The 25,234-nt window shown below is 39.1% G+C and overlaps 1 protein-coding gene across 1 annotated transcript in view; it reads left to right on the forward strand.

The window, feature by feature from the left end:
* Window positions 1–22,247, forward strand: part of ednrb (endothelin receptor type B) — a 33,536-nt gene extending 11,289 nt beyond the window's left edge. The window contains exons 3-8 of the mRNA XM_033022948.1: window positions 7,727–7,839; window positions 7,915–8,119; window positions 9,490–9,639; window positions 12,931–13,064; window positions 14,931–15,039; window positions 20,116–22,247. Coding sequence (XP_032878839.1) covers window positions 7,727–7,839; window positions 7,915–8,119; window positions 9,490–9,639; window positions 12,931–13,064; window positions 14,931–15,039; window positions 20,116–20,268 — 864 coding nt within the window. The 3' untranslated portion in view covers window positions 20,269–22,247. The remainder of the gene's footprint in view (window positions 1–7,726; window positions 7,840–7,914; window positions 8,120–9,489; window positions 9,640–12,930; window positions 13,065–14,930; window positions 15,040–20,115) is intronic.
* The last annotated feature ends 2,987 nt before the right edge of the window (window positions 22,248–25,234 follow it).

The raw sequence follows: 25,234 nt of genomic DNA on the forward strand, positions 1-25,234 counted from the left end.
TAAATATAGCCAATGAACTGGCCTCAACTACCTTCTGTGGCAGAGAATTCCAGAGATTCACCACTCTCTGTGTGAAAAATGTTTTCTTCATCTCGGTCCTAAAAGATTTCCCCCTTATCCTTAAACTGTGACCCCTTGTTCTGGAGTTCCCCAACATTGGGAACAATCTTCCTGCATCTAGCCTGTCCAACCCCTTGAGAAATTTGTAAGTTTCTATAAGAACCCCCCTCAATCTTCTAAACTCTAGCGAGTACGTCGAGTCTATCCAGTCTTTCTTCATATGAAAGTCCTGCCATCCCAGGAATCAGTCTGGTGAACTTTCTCTGTACTCCCTCTATGGCAAGAATGTCTTTCCTCAGATTAGGAGACCATAACTGTATGCAAAACTCCAGGTGTGGTCTCACCAAGGCCCTGTACAACTGCAGTAGAACCTCCCTGCTCCTATACTCAAATCCTTTTGCTATGAATGCTAACATACCATTCGATTTCTTCACTGCCTGCCGCACCTGCATGCCTACTTTCAATGACTGGTGTACCATGACACCCAGGCCTCGTTGCATCTCCTCTTTTCCTAATCGGCCACCATTCAGATAATAGTCTACTTTCCTGTTCTTGCCACCAAAGTGTATAACTGCACATTTATCCACATTATACTGCATCTGCCATGCATTTGCCCACTCATCCAACCTATCCAAGTCACCTTGTAGCCTCCTAGCATCCTCCTCACAGCTAACACTGCCCCCAGGTTCGTGTCATCTGCAAACTTGGAAATGTTGTATTCAATTCCCTTGTCCAAATCATTAATATATAATATTGTAAATAGCTGGGCTCCCAGGACTGAGCCTTGCGGTACCCTACTAGTCACAGCCTGCCATTCTGAAAAGGACCCGTTTACTGCTACTCTTTGCTTCCTGTCTGCCAGCCAGTTCTCTATCCACATCAATGCTGAACCCCCAATACCGTGTACTTTAAGTTTGCATACTAATCTCTTATGTGGGACCTTGTCGAAAGCCTTCTGAAAGTCCAGATATAACACTTCCACTGGTTCTCCCTTATCCACTCTACTAGTTACATCCTCAACAAATTCTATAAGATTCGTCAGACATGATTTACCTTTCATAAATCCATGCCGACTTTGTCCAATGATTTCACCATTTTCCAAATGTGCTGCTATCCCATCTTTAATAACTGATTCTAGCATTTTCCCCACTACCGATGTTAGACTAACTGGTCTGTAATTCCCTGTTTTCTCTCTCCCTCCCTTTTTAAAAAGTGGGGTTACATTAGCTATCCTCCAATCCTCAGGAACTACTCCAGAATCTAAAGAGTTTTGAAAAATTATCACTAATGCATCCACTATTTCTGGGGCTACTTCCTTAAGCACTCTGGGATGCAGCCTATCTGGCCCTGGGGATTTATTGCCCTTTAATCCATTCAATTTACCTAACACCGCTTCCTGATTAACCTGGATTTCACTCAGCTCCTCCATCCCATTTGACCCCCGGTCCCCTTCTATTTCCAGCAAATTATTTATGTCTTCCTTAGTGAAGACAGAACCAAAGTAGTTATTCAATTGGTCTGCCATGTCCTTGTTCCCCATGATCAATTCACCTGTTTCTGACTGCAAGGGACCCACATTTGTTTTAACTAATCTTTTTTCTCTTCGCATATCTATAAAAGCTTTTGCAGTCAATTTTTATGTTCCCTGTCAGTTTTCTTTCATAATCTATTTTCCCTTTCCTAATTAAGCCCTTTGCCCTCCTCTGCTGGACTCTGAATTTCTCCCAGTCCTCTGGTAGGCTGCTTTTTCTGGCTAATTTGTATGCTTCATCTTTTGTTTTGATACTATCTCTGATTTCCCTTGTTATCCACGGATGCACTACCTTCCCTGATTGAGCACAGTTCAAATACTTACAACACATTATTAAATTCCTAGTTATCTCTGCTTATAAGTGTGGTATGCCTAAAATCCCATAGAGGTTTGTTTGTACACAGTGCACAAATGTCTGCCAGGGAAGGTCAATAAGACAAGCCTTCGTTACACTTTTCTGATACAATATTTACTGAATTTGCAAGGTAGTGAAGTTGAGCAGGTTGTTGGGGAGCTTTGGTATATAGCTGGTAAGGGTGGCCTAACGTTTAATAAGATTTCACATGCTCTTTATTATAGAATTTGTGAGTCCGAATAATTGGATATTAGTAAATGCCCGAGTTTTAATCCTCTCAGGGACTCATTGGGGCTAAGAGATATCACTTAGAGTTGCTAATTCCGGGTGTATTGCAAGAGTTTCTATGACATTGCTTCCAACTCCTGAATGCCCACTTTTCCTTCCATAGTTTACCAATGGAAAAACTGAAAGGGAATGAAAATTGAATGAGATTTGGGGATATAGTAGCAATCCGGTTAAACTACTGGATTAACGCCCATTGATGCAGTGGAATAAGTTTGAATCCCACAATTGTACCTGGAGAATTTAAATTCAAGCACTTAAAATAAATTTGTCATGTATGGTTTTTAATAAAGGTAATGGAAAAAAACACTGAAGAGTTCTTCGGGAAATATAATCTCTGGAATAGATTTGTCCAACTGTAGTCCTCATTGACAACTCCAATTTGTGAATCCATATCTACAAGATAGACACAAAGTGCTGCAGTAACTCAGCGGGGTGGGCAGCATCTCTGGATAGAAGAAATGGGCGAAGGTTCGGGTCAAGACCCTTCTTTAGACTACAGCTAGCTACTTGGCTACAGCTGGATTTACAACATGGTTAACAGCTGGGTTCATTATGTGGTGTCACCAAATTAATGTGTGCAATTCCTTTGCATGGAAGTTTAGAGGAAATTTGTCAGGGGTTCTATAAAAAAGATGTCGTCACTGAGCCTGCATACCACGATTCACTCAAACAGAAAAAAACAAATACTTATCATTTTAATTGATGGGCAATAATATCTAAGAAGAAAATGTTGCATCTTTCATAAAAGTATCAACTTTGCTGGTCATTTTAAAAGAGAGAAACATGCAAATGTTCAGTGGGTCAGGCTGCACATATTAAAAGTAAAATTGGATTAAGATTTCAGGTTGATGATCTTTGATCAGAATTTAACAGCTGTTCTGTTCTGTTCTGTTCTGATCTGATCAAATTCATGAACCAGAGCCATTACCTAGCTTTCCCCTCCACAGATGTTTCCTGACCTACAGAGATCTTTCAGCATTTTATGTTTATTTTCCAGAATTCTAACATCTGCATTATTTTATTTGACTGCATGGACTGTTTAACTTCCATTTTACAATGTCTTCCAAGACATCCATGATAGTTTGTACTTCATCAAAGTGCGCTAAACTGCTGCAAGCTGTTCTGTGACAAAGATTATACACACCTGGAATCTTTCCATCCATACATTATCTGATTAACTCCCCACTTGGAAAAGCACCAGTATTGTTTGCGTGCCCTGTGTGCGAGTTCTTACTGTGGGCTTGCAAAGCAAATTAGATAATTCTCTTCACAATTTAAAATGAATGGAAAATAAGAACAAATGGTGCTGGCTTAGTCAATGACAGAGAGCATGAGTGTGCAAGGATTTGAGTGGGGTGATGTAATTGGCACTGATAACTGGGACAAAACAATGAGAGAATGGTGAGGTGCACAATTTCTATAAAATTGCAATTTAGTTAGATCTTCTCGGAGCAATAACTTACATTTAAACAATTAATAACTACTGATTAGAAAGACTGTGGTTGAGGCAGGAAATGGTTAGGCTTTTCTTAGGTTATCTAACAATAAACAGGTTGATATAACTTAGGTACACAAAATTGCTGGGGAAACTCAGCGGGTGCAGCAGCATCTATGGAGCGAAGGAAATAGGCGACGTTTCGGGCCGAAACCCTTCTTCAGACTGATGGGGGGTGGGGGGGGGGGGAAAGAAAGAAGGAAAAGGGGAGGAGGAGGAGGAGCCCGAGGGCGGGCGGATGGGAGGGTGGGAGGAGACAGCTCGAGGGTTAAGGAAGGGGAGGAGACAGCAGGGGCTAGCCAAATTGGGAGAATTCAATGTTAATGCCATAAGGACGCAAGGTCCCCAGACGGAATATGAGGTGCTGTTCCTCCAATTTCCGCTGTTGCTCACTCTGGCAATGGAGGAGACCCAGGACAGAGAGGTCGGATTGGGAATGGGAGGGGGAGTTGAAGTGCTGAGCCACCGGGAGGTCAGGTAGGTTATTGCGGACTGAGCGGAGGTGTTCGGCTGTAGTTGGCTGTAATATTTGAGCTTGACATCAGTGGAAAAATAAACTGTCTCACCTGTCAGCTAAGATAGAAATGCAAGATATGGTGGCAAAAAAATTGTTCTTCAACTAGACCAATGTTGCTTCCTTAACTGAAATTGCTTGTCATTTTATTTCCATCTATGGAACTTTGCTGCGTGTAGTCAATATTTCACATATGGCCATATGGCATTGACTGAATTTAAACATAACTGTTATTTTCTTAAAAAAATACTGTGGGATATCCTAAATTCTTACATGAATGTGAATTCCTCTTTTTTGGTAAGTTAATATATAAGTAATTCAATCCATATTTGTTGTATTATAAGCATTTACAATCACGAAAAAAACTATTGGCAGATGAGATTGTTGATTGAAGAATAAGAGAATCAATGGATAACAGATGGAATTTACTGTGGAAGGCAATTTGCTAGATTAAATGAACGAGAGCCTGATGACTTTCTCCTATTTATGGCACAGATTTTATGGCCTAAATAATAAGATACTGCTTTGAACTTTTTGCTGCAAATATACAGCATACATCATGTGTATAGACCACAAACACTGATTACAACTTAAAGTCCTTCTTCCACCGAGTAGTCTAAATGGCTTTGATTTACCCTTTTTTCTGGCTTTCTCACAGGGTTTTCTTTTTCTATGCAATTTTATTGATATGTAAGTCATTAATAAAATTTAAGGGATAGGCAGCCAGAGCAAGGAAAGCCAGATTGTCGAAATTGTACTCTTTAATTTGTCCCAGGCATGTTCTCATAGACTATTCATGCTTCTTGTTAATTTTGTCGTCATCATTGAAAGTGTGCACAACTGCATCCTTAATGTTATTCAATGTCCCTACTAGAAAAAAAAGGAACATCTTAACATGGGGAAAAGGGATGTGACAAAATCATTCTATGTTTGGTAGCAGTGTACAAGACAAGCCCAATGTGGGAATTGTAGATATTTGTCAGTGTCTACATGTCCACTCAAGAGATAATGGCTCGATTGTGTGGGCTCTGATGACTCTCTGCAAAGACAGCACCAGCATTAAGCATCTGTGGACATGGTTATAGAATCGTACAGCAGGAAGACAGAACTTACGGCCCAACTCGTCCATGCTGTATAGGATACACAACAGGGCTAGCTCCATTTGCCTGTGCTTGTCCTGCATCGCTCTAAACCATGCCTGTCCATGCACCTGTGTAAATATATTTAAAATGTCACCACTATATCCAAATGTGGGCTCACCAATGCTGTAGCATGACATATCTGTACCCCTAATGCTCTGGCTTGGCATTTGCAAAATGCATCACCATATACTTGTACAGAGTTAAATTCTAATTACCATTCTTTGGTCCACTTCCCTAGTTGATCAAGATCCTTTTAAAACTTAGATAGCACACTACACTGTCCAGCATACAGCTAATTTAGGTGTAATCTGAAAATTTACTAACCATGTTAATTGTATTGACATCCAAATGGTTAATATAGCTGGCGAACAACACCACATATATCAGTTGCTTACCCACAGGCTACAGACTTCCAATCGGAAAAATAACACTCCATTACTACCCTCTGACCCGTTCCACCAAGCCAATTTTGACCCAAACGTCGCCTCTCTATGCCCTCCTTCAGATGTCGCCTGACCCACGACTTCCTCCAGCACTTTGTGTTTTGCTCAAGAATTAAGCATCCTTGTGCTTAAGTTCCTTGTGTCTCAATTTTGAATCCACGTCACCCTGGATAGCGTAGGTTCTTCTAGGTGTCTGTAGGAATACTACATTGCTTGAGTGTACTTTTCCTGGTTATTATATTGGATCTTTGACTGCTCTGAGCATAAATGGTCCTTGAGCTAACCTCTGAGTACACTTTTCAGGCATGTACTCCACTTCTCCCAACCGGAAAATCCGATGAGCAGGCTATAAAGATGCTTTGAATACTTTTTTCAAATCTGCATTTATTTCTCAACAGCCCTCAACAGTAAATCACAATGTATAAAGCTGTTACAATTAGTAGAATCCAATGCCTCTGTCTGGTGTGTTAACAATAAAAAACATAACATTTACTTGTGTGACTAAATCTCCTGCAAATCATAGCAAAGCTTCATGCAATAGATGAAAGAATACACATTACATATATAAAATGTGTAGGGAAGAACTGCAGATGCTGGTTTAAATCAAAGGTAGACGCAAAATGCTGGAGTAACTCAGCGGGACAGGCAGCATTTCTGGAGAGAAGGTATGGGTGACGTTTTGGGTCGAGACCCTTCTTCAGAATATATAAAAAATGGTTATACCAAGCATCAGTGTTCTCTCAAGAAGTGTAGGGTGGAACTGCAGATGCAGGTTTAAACCGAAGACAGACACAAGGTTGGAGTAACTCAGCAGGTCAGGCAGCATCTCTGGAGAAAAGGAAAAGGTGTCTTCCTTTTCTCCAGAGATGCTGTCTGACCCATTGAGTTCCTCCAGGTTTTTGTGTCAGTCTTCTCTCGAGGTGTTCAGTTATGCGGAAGAGTTATTAAGGGCCTGTCCCACTTACGCGACTTTTCAGCAAACTGTCTGCGACCTTCAAGCTGAGGGGCACTAGCCTGAAAAACTGCGAGCTGGAACGACCGTCAGCGCGGAACACACACACACACACACACACACACACACACACACTCACCGCAAAGGCACTGTCTGAAATTTACGTGGTGCAAAACCAAGGTGATACCCGCGATGAACAGGAAGATTAAAGATGGCCAGCACGGTGTACGGAAACAATCCAGAGAACATTTACACAGACTTTAAAACGTACTAAAGCATTTTTTTTTAAACGGAAAAACAGACTGTTGGCGGGGCTGCCAATCGTGCGGCGCCCCTGATGGAATGTTAACAATCTGAGGTGATGATTTGAAACTCTTTGGTTGTCTTTCAAGGTTAAGCTGTTGTACGGAGACCTCTATTTATGTTGAATTGGCATGCTGTTATCATGGTAAAAGGTTGGAGAAGATTGGTGCCAGTGAAAGTTCAGAAAAGCATTGCTCTGTCCCTGAGGGGGAACTCTGGGAAAGAGCAGAGGTCACCTGAACTACTTGTCTCAATGATTCACCAGTGACTCCACTGGGCAAAATGCAAGTGTAAACCACATCCAACTTGTGAGGTTATGAAGAATATTCCAGTCACTTGCGACCACTGCCACCGTCCTAATGTTCCATTCAGAGCTGAGTTACTGTAAGACGGTTTTCAAAAGCAGAGCGTGACCCACTTCTTTTCATTTGGAAAAGAAGAAATAAGGGGATATAAATAGGAAAGGAAATTGGAAAAGGGGGAACAGGCAGCTGAAAGGGTTGAATGCATTGCATGGATTATTGAATATAAAACATTCTGGTAAATTAGTAACACTTAGCACTTAGAACTTGATATCTGTGTTGATGTTGCATTATTCAAAAGACCAACCTCACCAAAAACCATTGTACTTTTTTTCTTCCAGCTCCACGCTGAAGATTGGCCTTTTGGGGTGGAAATATGTAAACTGCTGCCTTTTATGCAGAAAGCATCAGTTGGCATCACTGTTCTCAGTCTCTGTGCACTCAGCATAGACAGGTAATTTATGACATGTTACTTGCTTGCAGCTTGCTGTCAAAAGGTACCGTATTTAACGTGGTGTTTCACATTCAGGTATCGAGCGGTGGCGTCTTGGAGTCGTATTCAAGGGATCAGAGTTCCCATGTGGACTGTTATTGAAATTATACTCATCTGGGTAGTGTCGATAATTTTGGCAGTTCCTGAATCCATAGCCTTTGATCTGGTAAACATGAATTATCGAGGAGAAGCGTACAGTGTCTGCATGCTTCATCCCACACAGAAAAATAAGTTTATGCAGGTATGTAGCTCCATCCTTTTTACTATATTGTAGAGATTCAGACATATTAATAGATAAGATTTTCTAATCAGATCAGATTGACCGCGCAGGTAAAAATGTTTTGGTTTGTAGATCATTGTAGAGAACTTAAAAATACAGTCCATTAAATCAAAGAACAGAGTCAATCAACATTTGAAAGTTTTCCATGGGGCCTGTGTAGACATTTTATGTATTTCCGATGTCTAAGATGTAGACAAACACTGGTGAAAAATGCACAACCAATATACTCATCCAACATAGTTTTAAATTTTCATCAGTACAGGCAAATATGCATCATTTTATCTGATATCTTCCAGAGAAAGTCTTTTATTCATTGAAAACATGTATAATCTGACAAAATCATTAAGAGACATAGTAATTCTCAGTCAATGAATGTAAAATTCACCCCTCCAATTATAGGTGTTGGAGAATTTCCTGTGAGTTGCTTTAACTTTACATGCAAAATTTTGCCACACCATTTAAGAATTTCACCCTATGTCCAGTAATGCCATGACAATTCCCAGAAAAAGAATTTATAGTAAGGTAGACACAAAATGCTGGAGTAACAGCAGGACAGGCAGCATCTCTGGAGAGAAGGAATGGGTGACATTTCTGGTCGAGACCCAAGGGACAGATGCTGCATGTTACTCCAGCTTTTTGTGTCTATCTTGAATTTATAGTGCTGCTGGGTTCTGACCCGAAACGTCACCTATTCTTTTTCTCCAGAGATGCTGAGTTACTCCAATATTTTGTGTCCATCCTCCATATAATCCAGCAACTGTAGTTTTTTTTCCTACACATTATGGTGCTGCTGGTTGGATTTCGGATTTTTAATTTTGCAGGAAATAAAACATAAATCTCTGGCACATTGCTACAAGAAGACCCATTCAAAGAATTTTGATTTAAGCTTTAACATATTTAATTTCTCATTATATGTTTTTGAGATGGCGAAAGATGGCAGTGAAGGTTTGAGGAGATAGAAACATAGAAACATAGAAATTAGGTGCAGGAGTAGGCCATTCGGCCCTTCGAGCCTGCACCGCCATTCAATATGATCATGGCTGATCATCCAACTCAGTATCCCGTACCTGCCTTCTCTCCATACCCTCTGATCCCCTTAGCCACAAGGGCCACATCTAACTCCCTCTTCAATATAGCCAATGAACTGGCCTCGACTACCCTCTGTGGCAGGGAGTTCCAGAGATTCACCACTCTCTGTGTGAAAAAAGCTTAAAAGTCCCACATAGTGGGTGAATGTTGCTTTTACCATGCCAAGTTAGAATGGAAGAGTAGCACTTTCAACATCCATGACTGGCCTAATTTGTTTTGTTTTTTCATGTTTCCACTTACAGTTCTACAAGGTAGCAAAAGACTGGTGGCTGTTTGCCTTTTATTTCTGCATGCCTCTAGCATGCACAGCATTGTTTTACTCTTTAATGACTTGCGAGATGTTACGGAAGAAAAGTGGGATGCAGATTGCTCTGAATGATCACCTGAAACAGGTAAGCACCTTAATTTGAAATCATATTTTTGCAATTCAACATGACTGTTTCGCAGTTTAACCAAGAACCATGGCTGGTATTAATTAAAGCCTTTCTATGAGATTAATGTAATATTTTCCTCAGCTAAAATACACATGGCATAACACTCCAAAATAACAAATATTAGCCTTGAAATGTCATGAAAAATGTATCTTCGTCCAGCCAAGAGTTGAGATTATGACAAGATGCTGCCTGCAATATCAAGAAGTTAACATAAATACAAAGTCTGATCAGCAGCATGTTTTAATTTAATTTCCTCCATTTTCTTTCTTAACCCTCTTCTATGAAGGTGTAGACTTCTTCCTGACAACTACTCACTCTCCACTGCCACATTCTTCCCACCATCACCATGAATTCCCTCCATCAACATCATCCACTCCACCAATATCATTATCCTCACCTTCCATCAACATCATACACTCCATTAATATCATTATCCTCACCCTCCATCAGAATCATCCACTCCCTCCACCAACACCATTCATTCAATCCATTCTCTCCATCCACACCATCCACCTAGTCTGTCTTTCTTCCTCTTGCCTTTTCTCCCTCTTGCTCTCTTTTTATCTTTCTTGTCTCTGCTTATATCTCTATCACTCTGCCTCTCACAGTATCCCTTTCTGTACCACCTGCTTTCTCTCTTTCTCTCAATATCTTTCTCACCTGGCTTCAATCTCTCGCACCTTGTCTCTTTCTTCCGCTCGCCTTTTTTCTCTTTCAGTGGTCAATTCTCTGTTTTTCTCCCTCCACCAACACCTTCCATTCCCTGCTCTCCTGGGCATCTCTCTTGGCACTTCTCTTTTTGCTTTCTTCTTAGTGATACTCCTACTTCCTTTTTGCTGCTTTTGATCTCTGGACATGAATTCATGATCAGAGAACATGAATAATGAGAACTTGCAACTATTATTGGTGTTTCTGTTCCCTCGGGTGGTGGTAGCAGGAGCCAAGATTAATGTCCTGGGGCAAAGCTGGGAATGAGGAGAAGGAATAATTTCCCATCTGAGCACTGAGGATGGAGACAGGTCTAAGTGAAATAGGAGACAGTTTGTATTTATTCCAACTCTTAAAAAGTCCTGCGCTTTCACAGGCGTTGATGCTTGTCCCAATATATTAGGGACAGAAGATCTGATATAGTGGTAAATGCAGATTCTGCAGCAACTTTAAAAAGGGAATTGGATAAGTACTTGAGGAGAAAACAATTGTGGCTACTTGGAAGAAAGTTGCGGGAAGTGGGACTGACTGGAATGTCTGTGAAAGAGTCAGCACAAATCAATGGTTGAGTATTATACTTGTGCTGATCTAATCTATAACCCCCTGGCTGGGCTGTTTCTACATTTGGTTCTTGGTTCTTGGTTTCTTGGTCCTCCAAAATATTCCAAATGGAATTTAAACTGGAGGTGGCACATCCATATAGACCTATAGCTATTTCTTCACATATGTGCCCATGTATACGCAAAGGCTCCCAGCTTGTTCCCCAGCACACACTGTAGACTTTAGCTGCTGGGCTCTGTGTGCATGAATCAAGTGTAAAATTCATTGAAATGAGCTCTACAAAGCTGTCGGTAACAAAGAGAAGCTTCCATTTATTTAATTTTGATTCGATTTAATATTTTAACGATCTTAATAACAGTAAAACAAAATAATTTATAGAACTTTTAATGGTCATTAAATTGAGGAAACTTGACAACTACCTAAGCTGGCAATGGGCTTTTTCAGCTGAAAAGGGTTACCAAATGAGTTTTCAGGATGTGGCCTTTTGCAGTTCATCCATGTGGGTTGTTTTTATTATTCAAGGCCCTGCCGACTCTATTCGGCTTTAGCGCCATCTGGGCCATTGAGGTAAGCATTTTGGATTCACGAACATTAGTTCATGGGATTAGGAAAAGCAAACAGTAAGTGATGCATTTGGGAAAATTCAGATCAATGGTACTTCTTTACATAATGCTATTTCCAGTTAGACAGTTAAAATGAGGGTGGACAAAGACTGTTGAAATCAAAGCTGAAAGCTATGAAACCCATGTTAAATCAGTATTAGAGAAAAACATATATTTGGTGAATTAAAAATGTTAAGCATTGAGTACTTTTGTAAGAGAAATACAACTTTTTAAGAACATAATGTTTACAAGTTGATTACCACTGTCATGTAAACAAGCATACATTAGCTCCCTTTTGTGCAAACAATGGAAGCAATTTAATCCTGTTACAGTCAAACTGTTTTATCAGACCATTCGGCTACACTGGAATCTAATATTGAATAACATGGAGTCTGTACTTGAAAACATAAGTGGTAATAATCAATTATCTCTCACAACCTCCAAAGCTTTGTTTTTAGATTTAAGTTCACTTACAGATTTTAATCCAATTGCATTGAACATTACCAACAGGTTTCCTAATACTGTTCCCAATATTTATTTGCACTTCAAAGGGAAGCACACATTCTATTTTGTTAAAATGGTGCAGAATGTAATTCTGTTCCTATCAGCATAAACCTAAATATCTCAGTGCAGAAGAATGTTCACGAACGCACAACTACTTTGCCAAGAAATGTTCCACCTAAATCAAGATCAGATGGAATTTGCCAATTTAATCTATGTCCTATGGTTTAGTTGATTATCACCCAACAAAGTGTAGGCTGTTTAGACAGAATTAAGTAGACTATTGGGTGCATCGCAAATCGCCATCATTTATATCTGATCTAACAGAATCTCAAACCACAGAAGTACATAGATTGTACCAGGACCAGCTCTTCAGCTGTTTTATCTTGTGTATCTTAATATCTCTGTTTTTTTCTGTGCCGTGTCCTTTTTACATTTCTGCATTACCATACATTTGCATGACTTCCTTTTTAAAAAAAAACATCTAAAACATTCAAGTACATTTTCATTGCATTTATACAAAACTATCACCTTCCAGTAGCAGAGTGCCCAGAGGTGTCTGACAATGATTTGTGCACGACTACATCACTTACTTGATATGACCAGTTAACAGAATTCTACACATGATTTTTCAAAAAAGCCCATGTTTAGAAATCCATGAAAAGCACATTTTGCTAAATTCCTTACACCAATAGAAGAATGCAAGGTAAATATTGAATGCTTGCCATTGTATAACTGAAGTTGAAGGAGTTTATTCAACTGCATTCACCTAAGAGTTGTATCTCTCAATGTATGTTATCATCAAAGTGTCTTTGAAGACTTATCTTGCCTCTCCTTCAGTGATCAATTGAATAACATTCTGATCATTCACTTGCAGAGACGGGAGGTGGCAAAGACAGTGTTCTGCCTAGTGCTTCTTTTTGCCCTCTGTTGGCTTCCACTACATCTTAGCAGGATTTTAATGAAGATTTTATACAATGAAAATGATCCCAACAGATGTGAACTATTAAGGTAAGACTGAACACAGTGCAAAATTGTCAGGTTACCAAAAGAGGGCAGTGTACATAGCATTTATCAGAGAAATAGATTCTGAAGCAAATTAGGATTAAAAATGTAGGATTATATAAACACAACAATTATGAATGATATTTTCCTAGTGAGAAGATGTGGCTTCATTTGTCACCATGTTGGGCATTCCAGGGGGGAATGGTAGAAAGAGAAGGGAACAAAGTTAATCCAAAGGTACACAAAAATGTTGGGGAAACTCAGCGGGTGCAGCAGCATCTATGGAGCGAAGGAAATAGGCAATGTTTCGGGCCGAAACCCTTCTTCAGACCTTGGCCACAAAATGAGCTGATAAAACTTCATCATGACTGTCATTCAAAGATATGCTAAATTTAAGCAAGCCTTTCAAAACATTTAATTACAATATATAAATGCACCAAAATTATACATTTCTAAATGAACTAATAACTTCTTTAGTCTCTTTCAATATTATTTACGATGGCAAGTTGTAGCAAGTGTAACGAGTAAGAAATGGAATTGCTCTATCCGGGACATATGACAATAAAACACTCTTGACTCTTGAGCATGTGGTATAAATATTTGTGGTGGGTTATTCATCCTCCTTATCAAAGTCCAGCATCAAATCTCAGTTAGTAAAATTACTGCCAGCAGCTAAGTAAATCTTTGAGACATTAGTGCTGGTATGGGGGACACTGATATTTTGTAGATAATTACTTTCCCTTGGAATCAATAGAAAATAATAAGATGTAGCTCACGGATTATTATATCCAAATTACATAATACTCATATCGTAGCAATGCACACTCATGATTAGCAGCAATAGTTTCTCGAATGATTGTGCTAGATTTGGGAATAGCATTGAAATTCCAAAAGATAGAATGTAACCAAGAGCGGAGACCTCAGGTGTTGAGATCTCCATTGGACAGAGCCTTGAATCTAGAAGATAAATTGTGTGATGGGAGGCATTTAAAACTCCCAATATATATGGAAACTTGATGCCAGGCTTATAGCTTTTAATCAGCTTATATCTATTGTGTCTATCGTTCTCTGTGTTTGGCAGCCAAGTTATGCTCCAACTGAGATGTTTATTAGAGAACTTCCCCTGAGCTTTAAGCGTATATTGGGTTTATAAACCCATTGGTTTTTGACCTAAAACATTCACAACCTGTTGTCAAAGTAAAGCCAGGAACGAATGAGTGGGAAAATACTTTAATTTATGTAGTACCTAACACAACCCCTACAGGATGCATCAAAGACACTTTGAAATGTAAGCATGGATCTAATGCAAGAGGGTCTTAACACTCAAAATAATAACACTCCCCCTTCACATACACAATCCCCTTGCCCGATCCTATTTATACCCTTAAGAAACTGCACCGTCTGTAAAAGGGAATAATCAAGTATGTGAACATAAAGGTTCACTTGGCTGTATTGTAAGCATAGAATGTACCCAGTACTTTGGCCAATGTTCCAATGCAGGTCAACTCCACTTGCTACTTGAGAGACCTTACCATGAATTGGACCTTAGCTTGAAATAAGGACATTTGAAGGATAATGAAATAGCAATAAAGTATCTTATCCAGTCCCAAAACATGATGAGAAGCTCTACAATCACCAATTCATTCTTTGTGCCAGTCATGCATATGTTAATATTAAGAAATATAATAAAGTGATTTGTTGTCTTAATACATACTAAACCTAAGAAGATACATATACATTTAATTTAAGGTTTGTGATTAATTGTGATTTGTGAGTGAGTAAATTGACAATGAGTGCTTGAAATGTTGATTGCATGATTAAATATTCGAACACTATAAGTAACCATTTTAATAATTCTGCATTGTTTTCCAGTTTCCTCCTGGTGATGAACTACATTGGCATCAATATGGCTTCCCTCAATTCCTGCATCAATCCTATTGCACTCTACTTTGTCAGCAAGAGATTCAAGAACTGCTTTCAGGTAGCAGCATAGTTGTTTTGAAGATCTGCGTGCGTCCTAAACATTTACTGTTTGATTCCACGTGATAGATCTTAAGACTAAAATGTTAAGACATTTAACATTGTTCAAATAGCAAGCTAATCAAAATCAATATGTGTGAGCCTATTAATGGTACTTTTTAGCTAATGTATTTTGAAATGAATCTCACAAGGGCTTTTGTACTTTTCATAGTCGATATGTCAGAATAACAAAGAAGGCCAATTTTCATTTTCTTGACTTGGGATGGAACTGGTTCCAAACTTAGCTAAATGAACAAAACCAAATAGCACTTAATTGTCTAAGCTGAGTTTAAATGTATAATCATTTGCTGAGTTGGGGGCAGATTCAAACAAGTGCAGAGCTTGTGGGAGAGAAAGATTGTGTCAGTGATAATTAAAGTAACAGGGCAACTAAAAGACAATGGTCCAATTGTCTGTAGGTCCATAAACTCACCAAGCTCCTGCAGGCTATCCCAAATGCATCCCTTCCTCAAGGCTATGTCCAGGCAATTAGAACACATAAATAATGGGGAACTGTAAGTGCACAAAAACAATAAAGATATCTCTCTGTTCAATGTCCCTTTAAGCCGAGTTGGTGACAAGTGTGAATGTTTGGCTCTCACTGCCATTTCAGCTTACATAATAATAGGCTTGCATTGAAGCACGACTCCATGGAGGGGCAGCCACATTTGTTGACAAAGCTAACCAACCACTATTGTACTACGGCACTAACTTTCCGCTGCATTTTCAACTGTTTGTGCAGAGATAGCTGATATTTAGTATCGATCACATCTTCCTATCTCCACCTCTTTCCAACTTCTGTAGAGACTGTTCTCTCTACAACTTGTTTCGCTGATCCCTTCCCACCCAAACCACCCCCTCCCCAGGTACATTTCCCAGTAACTGCAGGAGACGTAACACTTGTCCCTACCTCTTCCCTCGCCTCCATCCATGGACTGCAGCAGCCTTTCTAGGTGAGAAAGAGGTTCACGTGTTTTTTCCTTATCTACTGCATCCAGTCTCCCAATGTGGACTCCTGTATATCTGCGAGACCAAGCGTAGACTCACCAACTGTATCGCTGAACACTTGCACTTGACCTACTGGATCTCGCAGTTGTTAACCATTTTAACTCCCCTTTCCATTCCCACATTGAAATTTCTGTCTAGCCTTTGTCTCAACCATCTGCCAACCCCCCTCCCCCCCTTCACCTGTGTTGACCTATTGCCTGCCATGTTTTGTCCTGCCTCTCACCTTTTTCAGCTTTCTAGTCTGAAGATGCATCTCAACTTGAAATGTCACCTATCCCTGTGCTCCAGAAATGTTCCCTGACCTGCTGAGTTACTCCAGTGCTTTGTGTCATCTGACATTAAAACTGCTCTCTTTCTCTCTCTCCCCTCCTTCTGAGTGTTTTCCGCATTTTCTGTTATTGTCTCAGATTTTCCGCATCTGCATTTTTTGGGGATTAGATTATCTCTATAAATGCTGCCTAACTTGTTTGTTCTTTCACTTATTCTGTTTACATATTCTGTTGTGCTGCAGCAAACAAGAATTTCATTGTCCTATCTGTGACACATGACAATCAAACTCTCTTGAGTAGACTCACTCTAGCTCCCTCCCTGTATACCTTCTCCAGACAGATTACCTGTGATTAATGAGCCTTCAATACCCTTTCGCAACCACGACTAATTCAGTCTCTCTTTGCCTCACCCTATTGCAGAACATTTCTTTATTCTTTCCACTGTTCCAACTCCCCTCCCCCCTTCTCTGCAACTTAAAGCATGCTTGTTTTCTGAGATTTCCTAGCACTGATAAAAGCCCATTGACATGAAACATTTTTTAGGTGTAGGTTTATTATTGAAATACAGTGAAAAGCTTTGCTTTGCATGCATTGCATTCAGTTCAGATAATACCATACATAAAATACAACCAAGGCAAACTCAAGTACAATAGGTATTTTTGGAACAACTAGAAATGTTGCTAGATTTAAAGGAAGAAAAGATATTTGAAAGAGTAGGGTGATTGTATTGGATGATAGATCCTCCTCTGGGACCTGCATGCAAACAGTCGCCATGATGTCTGCTTCTCTCTTCATAGATGCTGCATGCCAGTATTTTTGCTTGGTGCATCATTCATGAACGTAGTGGGATGTTACCTCACTAGACATCTATAGTATAATTGCTAATGGTTCATTATCAGACCTCATTTATTCCATGAACTAGATAGCCAGCCATGTGCTGATGTCTCTTTTGAGAGATCAAGGATAATCTTAAATGCCTTTAATACATAAACATGCCTTTTGTAGCAGATGCCACATCAACACGGTTATCAGGAAGGTGATGCAGGTAGAAGGGGATATTGGAAAAGGTTTAACTGGGGACACCGTGTCGTCTAGTCCCATTTCATCATAGATGGTTCCCTTACCTATGCCCAGTTCTTTATCAATTGATGTAGAATTGATCAAATGGATGTTCAATAAGCTTGTTACTGAAGTCAACCCAAATGCTGTTTTATTAGAAGCTCCACAAAGCATTGCCGTTTTATTGGAATTATGTTGTAAGTTAACAAAACCAGTTATGTAACTTATTGCTACTGTTTAGTTTGACATTTTTTCTCCTTTTAATAAACCTGATTTGGAGAATTATAATCTACGTCCCATTGTCTGACCATTATTATTCTTCAAACATCTAACTATGAGAACAGGAGAAGTAATCGGTTTGCAATAACTGGGGTGTTATGCCTGTGTTTTCTAGTGTTATTCGAATGTCATCCAATTCTGATCACTTTTGTGAAAAAGAACATAAAAAAAATCAGAGAAAAATTAGGTCCCTTGGCCCCTCAGGTTTACCATTCAGTAGAAGCATGGCTAATTTACAGTCCTCATTTCCTTTATGTCAATTTCCTGACATTTCATAAAATATATCTACCTCCTTTGTAAATACCTCCAATATTCCAACCTCAATAATCCTTAAAGATTTACCATCCTCTCTGAGAACATCAGGGGTAGTCTTAAAATTAAGTAGAATAAGATAAATTAACATATTATAATACAAATCTGATTTCAGCAATTATTTGAAAATATTGAAATATTGCAGGATGTAATGAATGATTTCAGTGTACTACTTTGGACAATCGCAAGCTAAAGATAACTGTAAGCCCCTGTTTAGAATCACAACCTATAATGAGTTTGATATTCTCAATGAGACAGACTCCTGCTATCAGAAGGGCTTTCCATGAATGTTCATCGATGATTCCTGGATGAGTCATGTCTGTGGGTGGTGAGCAAGGACAACACTGAATTTGGTTGCGAGTCCCTCCCCAAAAATCAATGAATACAAGGGTTGTAGAATGCCTTTCACAAGAGACTAAAAATTAAAAGTGCAACAGACTTTTTTTTCTTTCCGTTGAACGGTTATTTGCAAACTACCATCATTTGTTAGTTTAAATGCTGATGTTGGAGTTTTGTTAACCTGTTTCACCACTGATGTTCCAGTTATATCCACAATATAATTTACATGTTCTAGAAATTCACCTTCAATTATAATATCAAATTGAGCCTTCAGATATTTGGATGTAGTGGTTAAGTTACTAGGTAGATAAATGCTGGAGAAACTCAGCGGGTGAGGCAGCATCTATGGAGCGAAAGAAATAGGTGACGTTTGACGAAACGTCGCCTATTTCCTTCGCTCCATAGAAGCTGCTTCACCCGCTGAGTTTCTCCAGCATTTTTGTCCACCTTTGATTTTCCAGCATCTGCAGTTCCTTCTCAAACAATTGTACTAGTTACTAGGTTACTAGTATCCAAAAGCCTGGACAATCTTTCCAGGAATATGTGGATTGAAATCCCACCACAGAAGCTGGAAGTTTAAATCCAAGCAAATAACATTTGGAATGAAAAGCTTGTATCAATAATGTCGATCGTGACATTAGTGAATTATTATTTTATTATTTTGTTCACCTATGCTCTTCAGAGAAGGACAACTGCAATCCTCACCTGGTCTCGTATGTAGTCCCAAGCCCATGAATGTTTTCTGAAATCACCTGCAAAGTACTGGTACTTAGTTAAAATAATAATTGGGGATGAACTATAGATGCTAGCCTTGCCAATAATGTCTCCATCCCATCCCATGAAATAGCAGTTATGCATAGACTTAAAGAAATTCAACCTGCTTTATTTTGTATGCAAATAATTGGTTAAACAATGCATGTAGCTGGAATTCCCTGGAACACTGGTTAGGTGACCCTATTAAATTGCTTAATTACATGAACCATATTCTAATGTTATGACTGGAATTGATTTGTAACCTGCAATAAAGAAATTATTATATGAAATTGGCAATAAAATGCATCTCTAAAAACCAAGCAAATTGTTTGTCATAATTATAGTTCCTCTACCACACCAGCAAATGCTTCTATAGGCATAATTACAGCGAGTGTAAGGAATAGTAAACAGCGAAAGTCATTAATTCTTAAATTGGTATTTTTACAGCTAACCCAACAGTTATTTAATTACATTTTAACTAGTTATGTCAATAATAATTACTGCAATCTGTGGGGTTAAACAGATTGAGCACAAGGAACTGATTTATTTTTGATTCTTGATATCTGCGGATATATTAATATTGACATTGGGAAAATAAAAGGATTAGATAAACTGAGTTATTCGTACAAACAATCATCACAGGCACAATGATCTATTTCTGATGCAACAATGCATGGTCTTCCCTGAAAGGGAATTTTCTGTTTTATTACATTTCATGAAACTGGGTTGGGGGAAAAAACATGTTGTTGTCTTCTCAGCTGAATGCCACATAAGTGGGTCAGGCACAGTAGGATATGAGAGCAGATTAAGATACGGCAACTAAAAAGGACCAATAGAAAATTGAACAATACTTGCTGATTCTTTGCTCCAATTGTTTCAGAGATTTGAATGTTCAAAAGTTCTGGCCCTTGGCCTTTCCCGAGTAAAATTATATGACTACTTGTTCACTTAGCTGCTCTCTTGGTTTTCTCATGTATATAACATGATAGGAATTACAAAATGTTCTTTGTTACATACAGTCCTGCCTCTGCTGCTGGTTCCAGAGGAAGACAATGATGCACGTGTTGCCCTTGGATGAGAAGCAATCCTGCATCAAATGGAAGCCAAATGGCATCGATCACGGACTGGACCACAGCAATTCACGTTCCAGTAATAAATATAGTTCATCATAATTCACATTCCATGCAACCATCTCAAGGAAGAATGCTGATTCTTCCTGATACTGTGCAGAAAAGTGTTATCAAGGAAAGAAAAACATCCACATTGCAAATTGTATTCCCTCTCCAACAATATGGCTGATATGGATATGCATTCCAAATACATGTTTTGTTTAAGGAACTGCCATCTGGAATATCACTCATGATTATTAAGCATTCGCTGCAACTTGAGAAGCATCCAAATTAGGAATAACGTTTGAACAGACCCATTGACTGGGGAAACCATTGTTGGGGCACTTGAAGGGTCTGACTCTGCACTTTCAAGTCACCAAAATACACTTGGTTCTTAATTGAATCCACTTCAAAACATATTACTGATCAATGAGCCTGAGATGACAAGCTTTCAATTAATAAATGTTACATGTGCGGAAATGGCTTGCAGTGTATGGCTTGCAACTCATAGGTTATACCAGATAGAAAAGAGATTCTCAAATTTTCAAATATAATGCTTTAAAGTGGACCTTGGGCCAGACCCATGCCCTTTGCACTTTATCTGCATCTTAGTCATATAACTGGTGTAGGTGATAAAGAAATGCTGTTACACCTCCACTGGTGTACATCATTCTTAAAGAGGCATATGATCTTATTAATTTGAATAGCAAACATTTTAACTCACATTCTCAACCAATAAAATATTCACAATTGTTCAACACCTGTAATGTGTGTATTTTATTCCATGGTAAGATTCTGTAATGATGATATTAATGCAATGTCCTGCTTGAGCAGATATAGATTGAGTTGTTTTCTTGGATGAGTAAGCTATTGTTTGCCCATCCTTATTTAGTGATAAACTATTTGGTAGTAGGATGGAAATTCACCATTTATAGAGAAATTGTAAATGAGAATATAACAGTGTTTTAGATTTCACAATGAATAGCAAAGGAAAATTGCCACTGAGTTGCCTTTCAATATTTCCACTTAACTTTATCTCCTTATAACGCCACGTTATTTTTGTATTTACAATTATTGTGACCATTTCATCACAAACAAGCTTGAAACTAGAACTTCATAAAGCTTCATTTACATTCACAATGTTTAAGAAGGAACTGCAGATTCTGGAAAATCGAAGGTAGACAAAAATGCTGGAGAAACCCAGCGGGTGAGGCAGCATCTATGGAGCGAAGGAAATAATTTTATATATATTTTTACGTTCGGGGGGGAGAGGTTAGAGTGAGAAAGGGGGGTGGAGACGTTGTGGCGGTTGATGTCATTCACAATGTCATATTGTCAGCAAATTGGAACACAACTTATTGTATCTGTTGAAAGGAACTGCAAGATACTGGTTCACACCAAAGATAGACACAAAATGCTGGAGTAACTCAGTGGGACAAATTGCTGGAGTAACTCAGCGGGAGTTCTGTAACCTTTTGGCTAGAAGGTCCAGAGATGCTGCCTGTCTCGCTGTTACTCCAGCATTTTGTGTCGATCTTATTGTATTGTATGTGTTTTTAGAATGTGCATTTAATTCATAAGTTTTGCAGTATTGTTTTGTTAAAATATCAAATGTATATTTTTTACAAAAAGTCATTTCAAAATACAAAATGATTAAACATTGGCACCAGTGTTATGATGAAAACCTAGGTACCTTCCATATTTCTTGTACATATAGTTTATATGGCACTCCATGTTTTCCTTGATTAATTTGGCTACAGTGCAGTTCTGAACATAAATTGCCTTGGCCACGGTTTGTGAGTTCTGGCAACTATTTCTGTTTTATATATATAAATATATATAAATGTTAAAATCAGATATGTAATAAAACAAATGAATGCTCCAGATTCAAATGTTACAGTGTTTTAATTCTATCCTGTATACGTCTTATAATCAATTCCTGTTTATTGCACAGTTGCATTTTCTTTCTTATGCATTTAATGCAATTTAAATGTGAATGTTATTACAAAATATTACAAAATAAATTACAATTGATCCGTTAATTCTTTGCAAAAGGTTGGTACTTTCCTTCTTCACTGAACTTATCTAGTCAATATTATTTTCCATTTCATTCCACAACATTGGATCATTTGACTAAAGCTTAACCAAGTTGTCAAGAAATCAGCATTGATAAAGAAAAAAAAAAATAGCAGACAACTTTTGTAAAGAGAAAATATAAATCCAAGGTGGATGGAAAATTATGGTTTTGTTATTGTTATTTCCAATTTTCTTAGATGCAAATATCTCTCTGAGAGAATTTCAAAGCCATTTAAGGAGCTGTGAATTGAATTGAATTGAATAACTTTTATTAGTCAAATATGTATACATTCAAGGAATTTGCCTTGGTGCTTTGCTCGCAAGTAACAACACGATATACAGTAGACAATTAAAAATGAAACATTGTCCCAAAATAAGAGGCCTTAATTATAAATGGAAATTTCCCATAAGGATTTGTCAATTAGCTGCTTGCATCAGTCATTTTTAGACTGCTGTTAAACCCAATGTGGGATGTTAATATGGGCCTAAAAAAAAGACAAAGTGCTGGAGTAACACCTAAAGAAGGGTCCTGACCTGAACTGTCACCTATCCATGTTCTCCAGAGATGCTGCTTGACCCACTGAGCTACTCCAGCGCTTTGTATCATTTTTTTTGTAAACCAGAATTTGCAGTTCCCTGTTTCTTAATATTGACCTACCTGCTTTAGTGTAGTTTAGTTTAGAGATACAGCACGGAAACAGGTCCTTCGGCCCACTGAATCCACTCCGACCAGCGATCTCCACACATTAACACCATCCTACACATACTAGAGACAATTTACACTCCTACCAAGCCAATTAACCAACAAACCTGCACGTCTTTGGAGTGTGGGAGGAAACTGAAGATCTTTGAGAAAACCCATGCGGTAATGGGGAGAATTGAAACATAGAAAATAGGTGCAGGAGTAGGCCATTTGGCCCTTTGAGCCTGCACCGCCATTCAATATGATCATGGCTGATCATCCAACTCAGTATCCTGTACTTGCCTTCTCTCCATACCCCCTGATCCCTTTAGCCACTAGGGCCACATCTAACTCCCTCTTAAATATAGCCAATGAACTGGCCTCAACTACCTTCTGTGGCAGAGAATTCCATAGATTCACCACTCAGTGTGAAAAATGTTTTTCTCATCTCGGTCCTAAAAGATTTCCCCCTTATCCTTAAACTGTGACCCCTTGTTCTGGACTTCCCCAACATCGGGAACAATCTTCCTGCATCTAGCCTGTCCAACCCCTTAAGAATTTTGTAAGTTTCTATAAGATTCCCCCTCACTGTACATACAGTTGCACATACAGACAGGACCCGTGGCCGGGATCAAACCCGGGTCTCTGGCGCTGCAAGCACTGTAAGGTAGCAACTCTACCACTGTGTCACTGAGCCGCCACTTTAGGACCAGTGACCATCAGGAGCAAGGAGCAGAGTGTGGCTGTTGGAAAAACGTTATCTTCTTTAGGAGCATTCCTCCTTCTGGATTCATAGAAACATTTTTTTTAATTATAGCAACTTATGTTTTGGTAATGGCCACCAAACTAATATGGGACAAGGTATGCAAACATCCATTTAATAAGTTATACTCCACTGACATTTCTCCAAGGGCTCATTGTCTGTATTAAGTGGGGGGGGGGGAAATAATGTGCCTGATTTATGTTCAGAGGCTGATGTTTATGCAAATTGTGTGCCTGACCTGAGCTTGAGAAACATCACCTCACATGCAGCTTGCTAACTCTATTCACAGGACGCCTTTTCTTCTTTTTCTGTCAAACCAATATTTTTCTATTAAATCAGATTGCACAAGATCACATTTTTTAATTGTAAGCAAACCAATTTCTGTAAGAGGAAAATTGTGAAAGAAAATCAAAGACTTCCAATGTGGATTACACAATCAGTGATTTTTATTCTGAGCATCAGGCACATAAGGAAACTAGAGAATACAAGAGCTTCCAAAACTGTTCAATATATGTATGAACTGTTTCTGGGATTCTTAGATAACTTATGTGATCTGCAAGTCACTATTTCAGACTTATGGGCCTGTCCCACTTGGCGATTTTTAGGCAACTGCCGGCGACTGTCATAGTCGTGGTTCGTCGCCACATATTCACTGGTGGTAGCAGGTCGCAGAAGAACCGGCGACAACCTACGTCATCCTGGCGACAACCTATGACAGCACCTACTTTAGGAGAGGTCAAGCTATGCTCATTGGCGTCAAACCCACTGTCGCCGAAATTTTTTCAACATGTTGAAAATTTAGCGGCGACCAGAAAGACGCTACGACTTTTTGCGCGACTGAGGAGACTACTCCCGGCGACCACCGGCGAACATGCGTGGACAAACTAGTCACCTGCAGTCACCTAAAAAATCGCCTAAGTGGGACAGACCCATTAGGCTTTCAAAAGGATCATGAAGCATTCCTCTGATCAAAGTAAAGGAGGTGCATATGAATGCTACTAGTGACTCGCTCTGGGTTGCTACCTTTTACTTGATCTTCCAACTCTTTTTGTTGAACCCATCATGCTACAAATATCTCACTATCTTCACTTGCCTTCCACCTCAACAAGCTCATTATCTTCATTTGCCTTCCACCCTCAACAAGCTCACAATCTTCACTCGCCTTCCACCTAATCTGCTACAACACAATCCTCATTGAACTCAAGCTGATATCCCTAGTACGCAACACTCCCAACACCCAAATCAGCAGCTCCCTATCCCTTTGGATGATCAACAACCATCATGATCAATGAACGATACACCTTGCCATCAAAATCATCAATAATAATTACCTTCCTGCCGACCCACCGGGCCCTCTCTCTATAAACATGGTTTGATGCCCACCCCTTCCTCTACATCTGTCCTCGACTCTGGACTTACCTAATTTCCTAGACATGCTGCATTGATGAAACATGTAAAATATATGTTTTGATTGCAAAGTCTGAGTCAGTGACATCCTATACATTGGG

This window comes from Amblyraja radiata, chromosome 6, assembly GCF_010909765.2.
Source record: "Amblyraja radiata isolate CabotCenter1 chromosome 6, sAmbRad1.1.pri, whole genome shotgun sequence".
Classification (NCBI taxonomy): domain Eukaryota; kingdom Metazoa; phylum Chordata; class Chondrichthyes; order Rajiformes; family Rajidae; genus Amblyraja; species Amblyraja radiata.